Genomic DNA, 15311 nt, shown 5'->3' on the forward strand with positions numbered 1-15311 from the left:
TATATCCTTTTTGTTTATACCAAGAGGGGGGTAACAAGAGGGAAGTGATCGTGTTTTTTGTCTTCGCAAGTAACAGAAATACGGAGCTATAAACGATGTTAAGTGTGACGTTTATTAAATTGTCGACGTGTTAAGCACATAATTAACAATTTGTAAGTTTTGACCATATAATAAGCATTTAAAATAAAAAAAAATTAAACATAGAGCAAGGCGGAAATAAGCGTTGAGGTCTTTCGAGCTGCTTAAGGTCGCCGCTAACGCAATCCAACCAAACTAGTATATACAACTATGTTAAGATTTTAACTAAATGTTAAAAACAAAAACTTGCATGCAGTTAATGTAATAAGCTTTTAATATCTTAGTCTAGAAATTGGGTTTTGAAAAAGAATGTTCCTTGATCAGCCAATCACTTCCAGCAGGTTGGTGCCGGCGGAGACTTGAATTTCTCACAGTCCTTGACTCCAATTTTTTCAAACTCTTGGACAAGAGTTTTCACATATCCAACTAAACCAGCCTTCAATTTAGATGAGTGCCTTCCTTTACCCTTGTTAACATTTTGAACCCCGCCTTTGTCGAAACAACCAACTTGAACACCTTCCATGTATGCTTTACATGACCCTAGAATATGATGTGCTCTGCTATAGAAATGCCCCATAACAAGGTCTTTAAAATTCTGAAAACAGAAAATGACTTAAATCAGTTGCTTGAACCCCAAGAAAGGAAAAATATTTTAACTACTTAGCGATGACTGTTTATATTATAACCTTTTTATATTAGAAAATATAAAAACCAATGAAACCAACAAAATTTTCTAGTTTTAGAGATATAAAAGAAATGAACCAAGAGTAGAACCAAACCTTAGGAGGACTTCTTATCATATATGTCATTGTCCTCACCGATAGAATGAATGTATCCTCATTATACCGCAGGGCCTCCTTTTCACCATCTCGTGAGCCACTACTGTCTTCAAATCCAGGCTCATTAAAGTAAGGCTTTGCATTCAAGATTAGACCTTGTATGGAGACTAGAACCTGAAGCATTGTCGAAACACCTGGAGTCCACATCTCATCGTGGTCGCCATCCCAGGTGTTAAGTAGACTGAGGCATACATAGCCATTTTCATACAAATTTGGATTGATATGAAGACCACCAGAGTGGTAGTGGACTTCCTGCCACCCAAAAAAAAAAATCACCCCGTTTATCAGAATTGAATTAGAAAGAGTGAACAAGAAAATAAAGTGAGTCACATAACGTATTTTCAACCACGTACCGGGGGTTCATTGGGATATTCAGGGGGAAAGTATACATCAAAAAAGAAAAGACCGTCATGGTAAGGAGTCCCTTGTGCTCCAATAATCACAGCCCTCATGATATGCCAGAAGCAGGTTTCACTCTATGATATGTCTAAGTTTTTGATTCCAATTTCAAAACACCGCCAGGAAAATTTTGGCAATCTATCCATAAGGATTGGATACAAACCATATGGTAAAGTCCATCAGCTTGAAAAAGTAAATTGGATACTACATGTGATGTGTGATATGACATTGAAAATAGTACAAGATATTTAGCATCAAGAATACTAAACTCACCCGGCAAATGCTTCTCCAAAATCACTCATCCTAGATTTTTTTAGCCCAACTCTTCGGATTCTGCTCATGGTAATAGGTAAATCCATTTAATCAAGATCAGAACTGAACCAAAGTTCTTTAAATGAATTTAAAAAAAATATAAAAATAAAAAACTAACATGCTTCATGGAGGATTTTTTTTTTAATATAGTAATGGTCTGAAATATCAGTGACAGTGTCAAATTGCTTAAAACTTCGAAGTTTCCTCAGAGTTTCACTTTCGGGTTTATCAGTAACTGTCATTTTCAGGTTCATCGGTGATTGGCCACGCCTAAGCCTCTGTGATGCACTTGATTTCTTCTTATTAGGGGCAGCTGAAAACATATGAAGGTAGTCATCATCATCCAATGATGGATCAGAACCTTCGCCGTCAAGATTGATTAAATTTTGTGATACCGAAGTTTGACGATTAAAAGACTAAATTCCACTAACTCTTCCAACTTTTTCCATGTGAGGCTGCGAAAAAGTAAAACCAGACGATCTCTTAAAAGGATTGCAAACAAAATGATATAGTCATTTAAAAGTTGAAAAATATAATATCAATATTATAGTGCAAGAATAGCAAATAACATCTTATACAAACCACGACTTGTTGATCACCATGACCCTTATGAATGGCTAGAAGTGCCTTCCCCTTGTTACGTTTACGAGATATTTGACCAAGTACCATTAAATCATCATCGTTGTCGTCACTGTCGTCAATGTCAATCACATCACGGACAATGGACTACAAAAGTAACAAAAAATGATTATTTGTTGGTAAAGAAAAAGATAGACTTTTAGAAACATTTATAAAACATGGATAAAATAAAATGGAACTTGTAGTCAAATATAGCCCTTTATTTCCCTTTATTTTAAAGGTACCAATAGCTTCATAACAACAAAGGGTACCAAAGGAAGGAACCTCCTCAAACTTTAAAACTATATCTTGATAAACCAACAAAAACCTTACTTTATTTCCTTTATTTCTCACAAACTCACTCGTGTAAGAGCCTAAATGATTTTTCTAGGTTGCTATCAAAACATTTTACTACTAACAACACTCACATGAAGCAACAAACAAAAAAAAGTTAATCAAAATCATAAGAGCAGTAGTAGTATGAATTAGCAAAGGTATTGCTTTAAAATAGAATGGAAAAATCAGGGTACGAAAAATGATCATGGTCGAAAAGTGAAAGCCATGTTTAAGATTTTAATGAAAAAACAAAACTTTGAAATCAAGACACCAGATGAGATAAAAGGAACAAAAAAAAAAAACAAAGCCTCATAAGAATTTGAGAAAGAAATAAAAAAAAAAATGTTTGAAACCTGTTTCTTGTGTTTTTTTTTGCTCTGGGAGGGTATTTGTGATTTGGAGGAGGAATTTCAACAACATCAGCGTCCATGAAGAAGCAAAATCCTTAATCAAATGAAACATTTGTACGGTGTGTGACGAAAATCAGTGAAAGAAAGAGAGAAGGTGGAAGAGTGGGTGAGAAGAGTGATCCTTTTAAAGAGTTTGAATCATTTTATCTACATGAAAGTTAACCGAAGCTAAATTTTGCCCTAATTTTAACCTAACCTAATGCTTAATATTACTGTACTACCTCTAAAAGCACAAATCACTCCTATTCCTTTGAACAAAACAACAGACCACTCCTAAATCCAATCCAATCCTACTTTCGCTCCTATTTTTTATTAAAAACAAAAGAAAATCATCCCCTATTTTTTTATGAAACCTAAACTAAACTAAACTAATTACCCTATTTTTTTATGAAAAGTAAAACAAACCTATTTTTGTTTTTAATAAAAACAAATCAAAATCCTTTCCAACCTAATTAACCTATTTTTGTTGAAAAACAAAACAAAAATCGTTTCCTAATCCCTATTTTTTTATGAAAAGTAAAACAAACCTATTTTTGTTTTTAATAAAAACAAATCAAAATCCTTTCCAACCTAATTAACCTATTTTTGTTGAAAAACAAAACAAAAATCGTTTCCTAATTATACCATATCCCCTATTTTTTTATGAAACCTAAACTAAACTAATTACCCTATTTTTTTATGAAAAGCAAAACAAACCTATTTTATCAATGTTTGTACTGTTTCTATTTTATCAATGTTTGTGATGTTTTTGTTTGTTATTTTTTTTAGGGTGCAGTGTGCTTGCCAAACATGTTTGGCGGTGATTTCGGAGATCAAATTGGGCGCTATGCAATCTTGACTGATCCTAAGTCCAACAAGTTTGAAGTATTGGTCGACAGAGTAAACAGAGCATTTTTTTCTCACAAAGGGATGGAAAGCAATTCGTGACTTTTACGGAATCGGTCTTGGTGCCTGGATTACCTTGGTTTTTGTGGGTGACGGATAGTTTGATATACGCTTGACTGATAGGTTTCACAAGAGTATCCCCTACCCGATTTTTGTTCCTTAACTTTTTTTTGTTCCTTTTCCGTTTAGTTGATATAAGTTACATGGATTTCTAATTTTGCAGATTCTACTTTACACCGGCAATGTTCCGCAAATGCTTGGTACACTCAAAATAACTGTGAATATTATCGACGATTGCGCTAACATATGGGTGTGTGAGCTAACTTTTGCAACTATTCCTTATGAACACTTCAAGATAGGAGGGTGTTGGAAAAGGTTTGTTGAAGCTCGCAGGCTCCGTGAAGGTGTGAAGATCAGAGGGGGTGCTCCGATGGTTGGGACACATGATACCATTTACCTTGATGTTATTTACAATTAGTCCATGTTTAGATAAATTGTGCAAGACCTTTCCAGTTTGAATTTTAAGTTTTAATTTCTTAGAGTTTTGGAAGCATCTAATTTTTTTGTTTTTGAATTTAGCAAATGTCCCTTGAATTTCACAAATAATTTAGCCTCGCTTACTTTGCTGTTTGATTTATATATTTGTGTTTGTGTTGCTCAAACAATTTAGTAACATAACATGAATTTTGCTAACAAGGGAAACTTAAAAGTGTGTATATGTTTTTGGGTTGCTGAATCAATTTAGTAGCATGGCTGTGTTACTGAAGCATTTTAGTAACATGGCTTTTAGTAACATTATTAGTAACAATTACTACCTTTTGGTGATACTTTTAGTAACATTATTAGTAACAATTACTACCTTTTGGTGACAATTATTGCCTTTTAGTAACATTCATGAAAGAGCAGATTTTCAAATAATAAATTGTCTTATTTGGAATATGTTAAACTTAAAACGGGAATTTTAAGTCAACATTAGAATCCTTTAAAAATGTATTGCAAACCTTTTCCACCAATGCAAGATTTTTTTTAGTTCCTTTTAGGGGTATGCGCCCTTCCTTTCTTTTTGTGCAAATAATAAACTGAAGCCTGATTTCTCTCATTCAAGTAGTAAAGAGATTACATCCACATCTCTAAAATATCTTTTGGGTGGAAACAAACTAAAATCCTAATTTCTGTCATTCAAATAAGTAAGAGACATTCATCCACGTCTCTAAAATATGTTTTGGGTGGAAACAAACTAAAATCCTAAAATCCTAATTTCTCTCATTCAAGTAACTAAGAGATTTTCATCGACATCTAAAGTATCTTTTGGGTGGAAACAAACTAAAATCCTAATTTCTCTCATTCAAATAAGTAAGAGATTTCATTCACATCTCTAAAATATGTTTTATGTGGAAACAAACTAAAATCCTAATTTCTCTCATTCAAGTAACTAAGAAATTTTCATCCACATCTCTAAAGTAACTTTTGGGTGGAAACAAACTAAAATCCTAATTTCTCTCATTCAAATAAGTAAGAGATTTCACCAGAGTCAACTATGGTAGTCATTTGTTCTGCGCCCCTAAACCTTATTTACAAGCCAATTCTTAAGTCAAACAAAATGCCCTATCAAAAATATTAATTTCATTTTATTCATATTAACCTTTATCTTGCGCCCCTACACCCTATTTACAAGCCAATTCTTAAGTCAAACAAAATGCCCTAGATCAAAAATATTAATTTCATTTTATTCATATTAATCTTTATCCTAAAATGTTGGCTATAATTTTATTCCACTTCAACTGTATCCTTTTGTTCTGCTCCCCCTCCCTATTTACATGCCAATTCTTAAGTCAAACAAAGTGCCCCTACATGCCAATGTCGCAAGATCACGGGTTACTTCGAGGGGTGGTTTAAAGATATTGATTAATGATGAGGACGGCGATGATACCGATGTTGCATCAAATGTGGTCTACAGGGAAGTTTTCCGTAATGTCTAGGACTTTTTTGTGTACTATTCATTTTCTTACTTATTGAAACTAATTGCATGTCAACGAACTTCAGTTTCCCTTTTAAAATTATATGTTATGTTAAAGTAACAGGAACTACGTACTAGAATTATGGAACAATAACAAAGTCTATGGTAATTGACCTTATGGTTTGATTTACGACAATTTTTACATTCAAGCGAACTACATTGTTTTATTTTTATAGTGAATATTAGTTTCTTAAAATGACCCGTGCGTTAGCACGGGTCGACAGTCTAGTTTGGTAAATAGCTGAATTTAGGAAATAATTAGGTCAAAGTAGAGAGCAATCGTTTTGTGAGCTTAGCTCGGTTGGTAAGGGTCAAGTTTTTCTCACTGACCCATTTCGAGAGGAATAATCGTTTACATAACCATCGATTTAGTAATTAGTCCCTTTACTTTTATTTTATTTTTGCGTTAACCCTCAGTTTTCTATGGGAAAGGGGCTTGATAATTTGGAGTTTGGTCACGAGGTAAGATAGTTTGATCAATAATTGTTCCACCTAGGAATCTAACTCGGATTCTCCTAAACGATTCGTCTTTGGTGAAACTCATTAACCACTTGAGTTTAATTGTTTGGTTAATTAGTCCTTTAATTTTTACTTTTTTTTACAAAAATAAACGATATTCATTAATTTAAATTGATACAACACATTGATAAAATAGAAATTCAAAGTAGCTAAAAACAAAAAGGATTAATATATGAACAAACTCGCAACATCCATGTTAATAGCATAAAACGATATAGTACATGTAACATCCTAAATCCTTAAAGCGATAAATTACGCAAACAACACAAATCATGCAAGAATTTAGATGCTACTTCTATAAGTTCAACATGCATAATAATTTTTTTCAAACATCGCAGTGGAATAATAATATCATCACATTGACAGCTAAATAAAACATCTCCAAGTAGTCATGTCACATAATCATACTACATCACCAAATATGAAATCTCAACTCAACATATTGAGTGAATAAAATCTCTCCAAATCATAAATGTAAATAAACAGACAGACACTCCTAAATAATTCATGATCGATTTGATAGTGAGTGTCATAATTCAAGGATCAACTTGATTTTTAATAAATAATAATTCAGCGATCGATTTGACAGTGTACTGACTTTCGTTTAAAAATAAATCCAAGAAAAAAATTCCATCAAATTCGTCCATGTACACGTGAAAGCTGACTTGGAACTCCACGTCAGCGTATAATGTGACATGTCAGCATTGATAACGGTGAGACTTGACGGATGGACTAAATTGATTGACGTTTCTTCAAAAATTTAGTGTCGTATAGACTATTTCAAAAAATTGGGAAATAATTGACCGGTGCATACAAATTTAAAGACGAAAAGATATCCACCCAAATAGAAAGTAGTTATTAAAAAACCCTAGTATTTCTCTATATTGACCTAGGTAACCTAGTCTCACTAGTAGTCTCACTAGTTTGGTATCTTTTCCAAAGTTTGAATTCACGGTTTCATTCAAACGAAGTACAATGGAAGCAAAATACGAAGGAGTTGCTATAAGAATTGACCTTGGCATGACTTACTCATGTGTTGGAGTATGGCACGAACAAACTAATCGTGTTGAAATAATTCACAATGATCAAGGAAACAAAACCACTCCTTCTTGTGTTGCTTTTACTAATTCTCAAAGATTGATTGGTGATGCTGCCAAAAATCAAGCTGCTTCTAACCCAACCAACACTGTCTTTGGTAATTTATCTTTCAACTTGCTCAATAATTTATATATTAATTTTCTTCTCAGCTTTCATGATGATAAACAAACATATATTGTTGCAGATGCAAAGAGATTGATTGGAAGAAAATATAGCGATTCTGTTATTCAAAATGATATTCTGTTGTGGCCATTTAAGGTTATTGCTGGTACTGGTGACAAACCTGAGGTCGTTGTTAAGTATAAGGGTGAGGAAAAGCGTTTTTGTGCCGAGGAAATATCATCTATGGTACTCGTGAAGATGCGCGAGATTGCAGAGAAGTTTTTGGAGTCACCTGTCATGAATGCAGTAGTTACTGTTCCTGCTTATTTCAATGATTCTCAACGAAAAGCCACCAAAGATGATGGTGCCATTGCTGGACTGAATGTAATACGGATAATCAATGAACCAACTGTTGCTGCCCTTGCATATGGCCTACAAAAGAGAGCAAATAATGTTGGAAAGCGTAATGTGTTCATCTTTGATCTTGGCGGTGGCACTTTTGATGTGTCTCTTCTTACACTCACAAATGATAGCTTTGATGTAATGGCCACTGCCGGAGATACTCACCTAGGAGGAGAGGACTTTGATAACAGAATGTTGAACCATTTAGCGATGGAGTTTAAGAGGAAGAACAAAGTGGACATTGGTGGAAACCCGAGGGCCCTTAGGAGGTTGAGAACTGCATGTGAGAGGGCTAAAAGGACATTGTCGTTTGATATTGAGGCTACAATTGACATAGATGCTATATACGAGGGAATTGACTTCCAGTCGTTAGTCACTAGAGTCAAGTTTGAGCAACTCAACATGGATCTCTTTGAAAAGTGTTTAGAGATTGTCGAGAGTTGTCTTACTGACGCTAAGATGGACAAAAGTAGTGTAGATGATGTTGTACTTGTTGGTTGATCTTCTAGGATTCCCAAAGTGCAACAACAATTGCAAAACTTTTTCAAGGGTAAGGACCTTTGTGTGAGCATCAATCCTGATGAAGCTGTTGCTTATGGTGCATAGGGGTGGGAACAGGCCAGGCCGTCCGACAGGGGCCTACGGCCTAGCCTATTTAAAGCCTAGCTCGGCCTAGCTCGTTTATTAACAAGGTCAGGCTCAAGCTTTTTATAAGGCCTATTTAATTAAACAGACCAGGCTAAGGCTTGCGAAAAAGCCTATTAAGCCCATCAGGCCGGCCTATTAAGCTTTTCATATATAATATATCTTCCATTGTTGATATTTTTAAAGTTTTTTTTCTTCATAAACACAAGTCTTTATATGATTGGTTATTTAGTAGTTGATATATTGGTGTGATTATACCTTCGTAAGAATTCATTATTTAGTAGCAAACATATTTGTGTGCTTTAGGCCTTAATAAGTTTTGGCCTATTTAGGATTAGGCTTACATGTGTTGTCAGGCCTTAGCATAAAATAGGATTTTAAATAGGCTTTCAGGCTTCATCAGGCCTTTAAAAAGGTCAGGCTAGGCCTCGAAAATGAGCCTATGACAGGTAATAGGCCAGGCTCAGGCCTATAATTTTTGAAGTAGGCCAGGCTTAGGCCTTACAAAGCCCGGCCCGACCTAGCCCATTTTCACCCCTGTGCAGCTGTTCAGGCTGCTTTGCTTTGCAAAGGCATTAAGAATATTGCAAACTTAGTGCTGCAAGATGTTACACCTTTGTCTCTAGGTATGTCTGTAAGAGGAGATTTAATGGATGTGGTGATTCCAAGAAACACCCCCATTCCTATCAAGAGGACAAAAGTTTATATTACAAGTGAAGATGGCGTTTCCGGTATGTCGATTAGGGTTTATGAGGGTGAGAGATTAAAAGCCAGTGAGAACAACTTGTTGGGTAAGTTTAGGCTCTCAATTCCTCCTGCTCCTATAGGCGATATTTCTGTCGAAGTATGCTTTTCTATAGATGTTGATGGTATTTTAAACGTGTCTGCTACGGATGATACCAGTGGGAATAGGAAAGATATTACAATAACAAATGAAAAGGGAAGGCTATCAACTGATGAAATTCAAAGAATGATTCAAGAAGCTGAGATTTTCAAGGCGGAAGATATGAAGTATACGAAGAAAGTTAAAGCGATGAATGCTTTGGATGATTACCTTTACAACATGAGGAAAGTAATGAAGGATGATAGTGTTACTTCCAAGCTTTCCCCATTAGACCATATGAGTATCAATTCTGCTATCACAAAGGGAAAAGATATGATTGATGACCACCAGCACAAGGAAACATTTGAGTTTGTTGACTTTCAAAGAGAGCTTGAGCGCATCTTTGGATCTGCTTTGGACAAGATCAACAAAGGCTACTATGATATTTTGTGTGGGGTGCAACACAAATCCTTATTGCAGGACCAAAGTATTTATAGATCATTATCAATGTTTAAGTTAGGGTTTATAAAAAGATGTTTGTTTAGGTAACGAAGTAGCAGATGATGAAATATCACGATTTAAAAAGTTGTATTGGAATCAAGTTTCATTAGTTAATCCTATAATTAATGTCTTTCCTTTGATCGATTATATACTTGTAGTGTTTCAGTTATACTTTCATCCATAGTTCAACATACATATAGATGTCTAGCACATAGCGAGTGATCTATTTTATCCCGTAGCTTTTGATGTCTCGCTTAGTTAACTAATCAAATAATATTACATTTCAATAGTGTGTGTGATAGTAAACTTAACTCAATTTCTCGCAACTAGCATCTACAAATGCTTATATTCCTTGTCCTTTAAATAAAAAGACTATATCTAGCATTTTAATGATCATATTCGGAGTATAACGTCAGAAAAGCGTTAAATGCAGATATAGAAACATCGATATAATGAAACAAAATTTATATATAACCATCTCTAGATCAATTATTTACGATAAAATCATTATTAAATATGTCTAATCCCAACATAATGGGAGATGTAACTACACATATTCATTGTAACTTACATCAAATTAAGAGAGAGAATGAAGGGATGTTGCATGAACCACATGAATCTTCAAGTTCCAATGACCCACCCTGGTGTAAACCATTGTTCCTCAAGCCTCTGTGTCTTCTCTCCTTTGAATGATGATAGAATGGTTCAAAATGAGATTGAGTTTCCCTTTTATAGATTTCAGAAAATAACAATGCGCTAGTGGAATTTTACGTTTGTTGGGCGAATTGTGATTTCTTATCAAACAAGTCAATAAATGTCTTAAATTATATAGGTGAAAATAGGTCATTTTGACACTTATCAAACACATCACACAAAAAACAAAAGGGTAAAAGTAAAACAAAGAGATGAAAAGATAAGAATATTAAAGAACAAAAAATGGCCGTAGCATCTTTGTGGCTTTTCGTTGAAAATCATTGGAAAAGCGTCTTTGTGCAGAAAATCTCATTCATAGTCCCTTACAAAGATGCGCAAGATTGCAGATAAATTTTGTAATCTGTCAAGATTGTGGTCGTTATTGTGCCTGCTTATTTCAATGATTTTCATCAAAAAGCCACAAAAGATGCTACCACCATTGCGAAAGGTGGAAGTGTGTTCGTGCCCTGGGATTTGGTGTCCCACTCCGCTATCCTTTTCGTTTATACCAAGAGGGAGGTAACAAGAGGGAGGTGATCGTGTTTTTTGTCTTCCCAAGTAACAGAAATACGGAGCTATACACGATGTTAAGTGTGACCTATATTAAATTGTCGACGTGTTACATGAGTGGATAACAGCACCACAAGCACATAATTAACAATGTGTAAGTTTTGACCTTATAATAAGCATTTAAAATCAAAATATTAAACATAGAGCAGGGGGGAAATGAGTGTTGAGGTCTTTCCAGCTGCTTAAGGCCGCCGCTAACGCAATCCAGCCAAACTAGTATATACAGCTATGTTAAGATTTTAACTGAATGTTAAAGACAAAAACTTGCATGCAGTTAATGTAATAAGCTTTTAATATCATAGTCTAGAAATTGGGTTTTGAAAAAGAATGTTCCTTGGTCAGCCAATCACTTCCAACAGGTTGGTGCCGGCGGAGACATGAATTTCTCACAGTCCTTGACTCCAATTTTTTCAAACTCTTGGACAAGAGTTTTCACATATCCAACTAAATCAGCCTTCAATTTAGATGAGTGCCTTCCTTTACCCTTGTTAACATTTTGAACCCCGCCTTCGTCAAAACAACCAACTTGAACACCTTCCATGTATGCTTTACATGACCCTAGAATATGATGTGCTCTGCTGGAGAAATGCCCCATAACAAGGTCTTTAAAATTCTGAATACAAAAAATGACTTAAATCAGTTGCTTGAACCCCAAGAAAGGAAAAATATTTTAACTACTTAGCGATCGGAGTGTAAAAAATAATATTATAACATAATTAAGTGTTCGTACAACTTTTTGTATTATAGCCTAAAAACCAATGAAATCAACAAAAGAAATGAACCAGGAGTAGAACCAAACCTTAGGAGGACTTCTTATCATATACGTCATTGTCCTCAACGATAGAATGAATGTGTTCTCATTATACTGCAGGGCCTCCTTTTCACCATCTAGTAAGCCAATATCGTCTTCAAATCCAGGTTCATTAAAGTAAGGTTTTGCATTCAAGATTAGACCTTGTATGGAGACTAGAACCTGAAGCATTGTCGAAACACCTGGAGTCCACATCTCATCGGGGTCACCACCCCAGGTGTTAAGTAGACTGAGGCATACATAGCCATTTTCATACAAATTTGGATTGATATGAAGACCACCAGAGTGGTAGTGGACTTCCTACCACCCAAAAAAAAAAAAATTGCCCCATTTATCATAATTGAATTAGAAAGAGTGAACAAGAAAATAAAGTCATTCAGATAACGTAGTCTCAACCACGTACCGGGGGTCCATCGGGATATTCAGGGGGAAAGTATACATCAAAAAAGAAAAGACCGTCATGGTAAGGAGTTCCTTGTGCTCCAATAATCACAGCCCTCATGAGATCCATCCTTGATTCGTAGACTCTCACAAATATTGTATCTGATGAGCGTTTAAGAAAAAAGTCAAATAAATGGTCAGATTGAGAAAAAAAGCCAGAAGCAGGTTTCACATTATGGTATTTCTATGATCTTGATTCCAATTTCAGAACAAATATATGGAGTGGGCCGGGAAAATTTTGGCAATCTATCCATAAGGATTAGATGCAACCCATATGGTAAAGTCCATCAGCTTGAAAGAGTAAATTGGATACTACATGTGATGCGTGATATGACATGGAAAATAGTATAAGATATTTAGCATCAAGAATACTAAACTCACCCGGCAAATGCTTCTCCAAAATCCTCCACTCATCCTGGATTTTTTTAGCCCAACTCTTCGGATTCTGCTCAGGAAATAGGTAATAGGTAAATCCATACAATTAAGATCAGAACTGAACCAAAGTATGTCTTTAAAAGAATTAAAAAATAAAAATAAAAAACTAACATGCTTCATGGAAGATTCTTTTTGAATATAGTAATGGTCTGAAATGTCAGTGACAGTGTCAAATTGCTTAAAACTTCGAAGTTTCCTCAGAGTTTCACTTTTGTGTTTATCAGTAACTGTCATTTTCAGGTTCATCGGTGATTGGCCACGCCTAAACTGTGATGCACCTGATTTCTTCTTACTAGGGGCAGCTGAAAACATGTGAAGGTAGTCACCGTCGTCCAATGATGGATCAGAACCTTGGCCATCAACATTGATCAAGTTATGTGATACCGAAGTTTGACGATTAAAAGACTGAATCCCACTAACTCTTCCAACTTTTTCCATGTGAGGCTGCCAAAGAGTAAAACCAGACCATTTCTTAAAAGGATTGCGAACAAAATGATATAGCCATTTAAAAGTTGGAAAATATAATATCGAATAACAAGTAACATCTTATACAAACCATGACTTGTTTATCACCATGACCGTCATGAATGGCTAAAAGTGCGTTCCCCTTGTTACGCTTACGAGATATTTGACCAAGTACCATTAAATCATCATCGTTGTCGTCGCTGTCGTCAATGTCAATAACATCACAGACAACGGACTACAAAAGTAACAAAATGATTATTTGTTGGGTAAAGAAAAAGATTCACTTTTAGAAACATAGATAAAATAAAAATGGAACTTGTAGTCAAATATTTGCCTTTTATTTCCCCTTATTTCGAAAAGTACCAATAGCTTCATAACAACAAAGGATACCGAAGTTAATCACAATCATAAGAGCAGTAACAATATGAATTAGCAAAGGTATTGCTTTATAGCAGAATGGAAAAATCTGGGACAAATACTGATCATGGTTGAAAAGTGAAAACCATGTTTAAGATTTTAATAAAAATCAAAACTTTGAATAGATTCGAGACACCCCATAAGGGAAAAGGAACAAAAAAACCTAAAGAAAACAAAGCCTCATAAGAATTTGAGAAAGAAATAAAAAAAAAGTTTGAAACCTGTTTCCTGTGTTTTTTTACTCTGGGAGGGTATTGGTGAATTGGAGGAGTAATTTCAACAACATCAGGGTCCATGAAGAAGCAAAATCCGTAATCAAATGAAACTTTTGTACTGTGTGTGACGAAAATCAGAGAAAGAAAGAGAGAGGGTGGAAGAGTGATCGTTTTAAAGAGTTTGAATTTGGTAAATAGCAGAAATTTAGGAAATAATTAGGTCAAGTCAGAGAGTGATTGTTTTAACGTCAAAAAAAAAAGAGTGATCGTTTTGTAAGCTTAGCTCAATTGGTATTTGGTAAGGTAAGAGTCGGGGTTTTCCTCACTGACTCGTTTTGTAATCTTTTACATAATCATCGTTTTAGTTGTATGTAACAAATTAATCCTTTTAATTTTATTTTAATTTTGTGTTAACCCTCTGTTTTTTTGGGAGAAATGGGCTTGATAATTCGGAGTTTGGCCATGAGTTAAGATAGTTTGGTTAAAAATTGTTTCATCCCAGAATAATCGGACTCGGGTTCTCCCGAACGATTCGTCCTTGGTGAAGCTCATTAACCACTTGAACTCAATTGCTTGATTAATTAATCCTTTAATTTTTTTTTACAAAAATAAATGATATTTATTAATTCAAATTGATAGAGTACATCGATACAATACAATTTCAAAATCGTTAAAAACAAAACGGATGAATTTGCGAACAAACTCACAACATACATGTTAACTGCATAACAAATATGATTATATTCAAGCCATCGAAATACTCATGTTTTTGGATCGGTAACGTTGAAGGCGCAAAAGTCATTGATTGAATATGCACTATCAAAACTAATCTTTCAACCTGAATCAAATAAACACCGCACTAAGACAGGAAAACAAAAACACAGCACAAAGACGTAAAATCAAAATAAACAAAGTCATGCTAGCTAGATGATCAAATCACGAAAACAAACGAAAGAAAACTGAAAATATGTGAAATCACATATTTAACTAAAGAGGACGGAAAAAAAACCGGAGGAGTGATTTCAGGTCAAAATTGACCTGAAATCACCCCTCTTTTGTAGATCATGAAGAAGAAAACTTTAGTTAGTCCTTTAATTTTCTTGTGCAATAAATTAAACTTTTAAATTTTTGTTTTTAACAAATTGTTATTTACGTTTACGATATAAAAAAATGTTAATGTTAACATTTAACATTGCGGTGACAGGTCTAAAAAATATTTAAGACACAAAATAAGATTACATAACATGTTATCCTTCTTGTTATCGAATTTAAACCTGGTC

At 34.6% G+C, this 15311-nt stretch overlaps 2 protein-coding genes and 1 pseudogene across 2 annotated transcripts; 1 reads left to right on the plus strand and 2 right to left on the minus strand.

Annotated features, from left to right (window-relative positions):
- Positions 1 to 173: 173 nt before the first annotated feature.
- On the minus strand, positions 174 to 1404 carry LOC146905020 (putative ubiquitin-conjugating enzyme E2 26). Its single transcript, XM_085726839.1, has 3 exons — positions 1271 to 1404; positions 858 to 1169; positions 174 to 673 (listed from the first exon to the last, which is right to left on the minus strand). Exons 1-3 carry the CDS (start codon positions 1367 to 1369, stop codon positions 407 to 409), a joined length of 678 nt encoding a protein of 225 aa, XP_085582965.1. The 5' UTR covers positions 1370 to 1404; the 3' UTR covers positions 174 to 406.
- A 5984-nt stretch (positions 1405 to 7388) lies between these two features.
- LOC146905021 (heat shock cognate 70 kDa protein 2-like) lies at positions 7389 to 10122 on the plus strand (annotated as a pseudogene).
- A 1139-nt stretch (positions 10123 to 11261) lies between these two features.
- On the minus strand, positions 11262 to 14238 carry LOC146905022 (putative ubiquitin-conjugating enzyme E2 38). Its single transcript, XM_085726838.1, has 7 exons — positions 14038 to 14238; positions 13491 to 13634; positions 13046 to 13378; positions 12881 to 12944; positions 12462 to 12601; positions 12047 to 12358; positions 11262 to 11860 (listed from the first exon to the last, which is right to left on the minus strand). The coding sequence occupies exons 1-7, from the start codon at positions 14110 to 14112 to the stop codon at positions 11594 to 11596; spliced, it is 1335 nt and encodes a 444-aa protein (XP_085582964.1). The 5' UTR covers positions 14113 to 14238; the 3' UTR covers positions 11262 to 11593.
- Between the last annotated feature and the right edge of the window lie 1073 nt (positions 14239 to 15311).

The sequence above is a fragment of the Medicago sativa genome, chromosome 7 (genome assembly GCF_051527215.1).
Source record: "Medicago sativa cultivar Bolivia chromosome 7, Bolivia_mono, whole genome shotgun sequence".
NCBI classification, from domain to species: domain Eukaryota; kingdom Viridiplantae; phylum Streptophyta; class Magnoliopsida; order Fabales; family Fabaceae; genus Medicago; species Medicago sativa.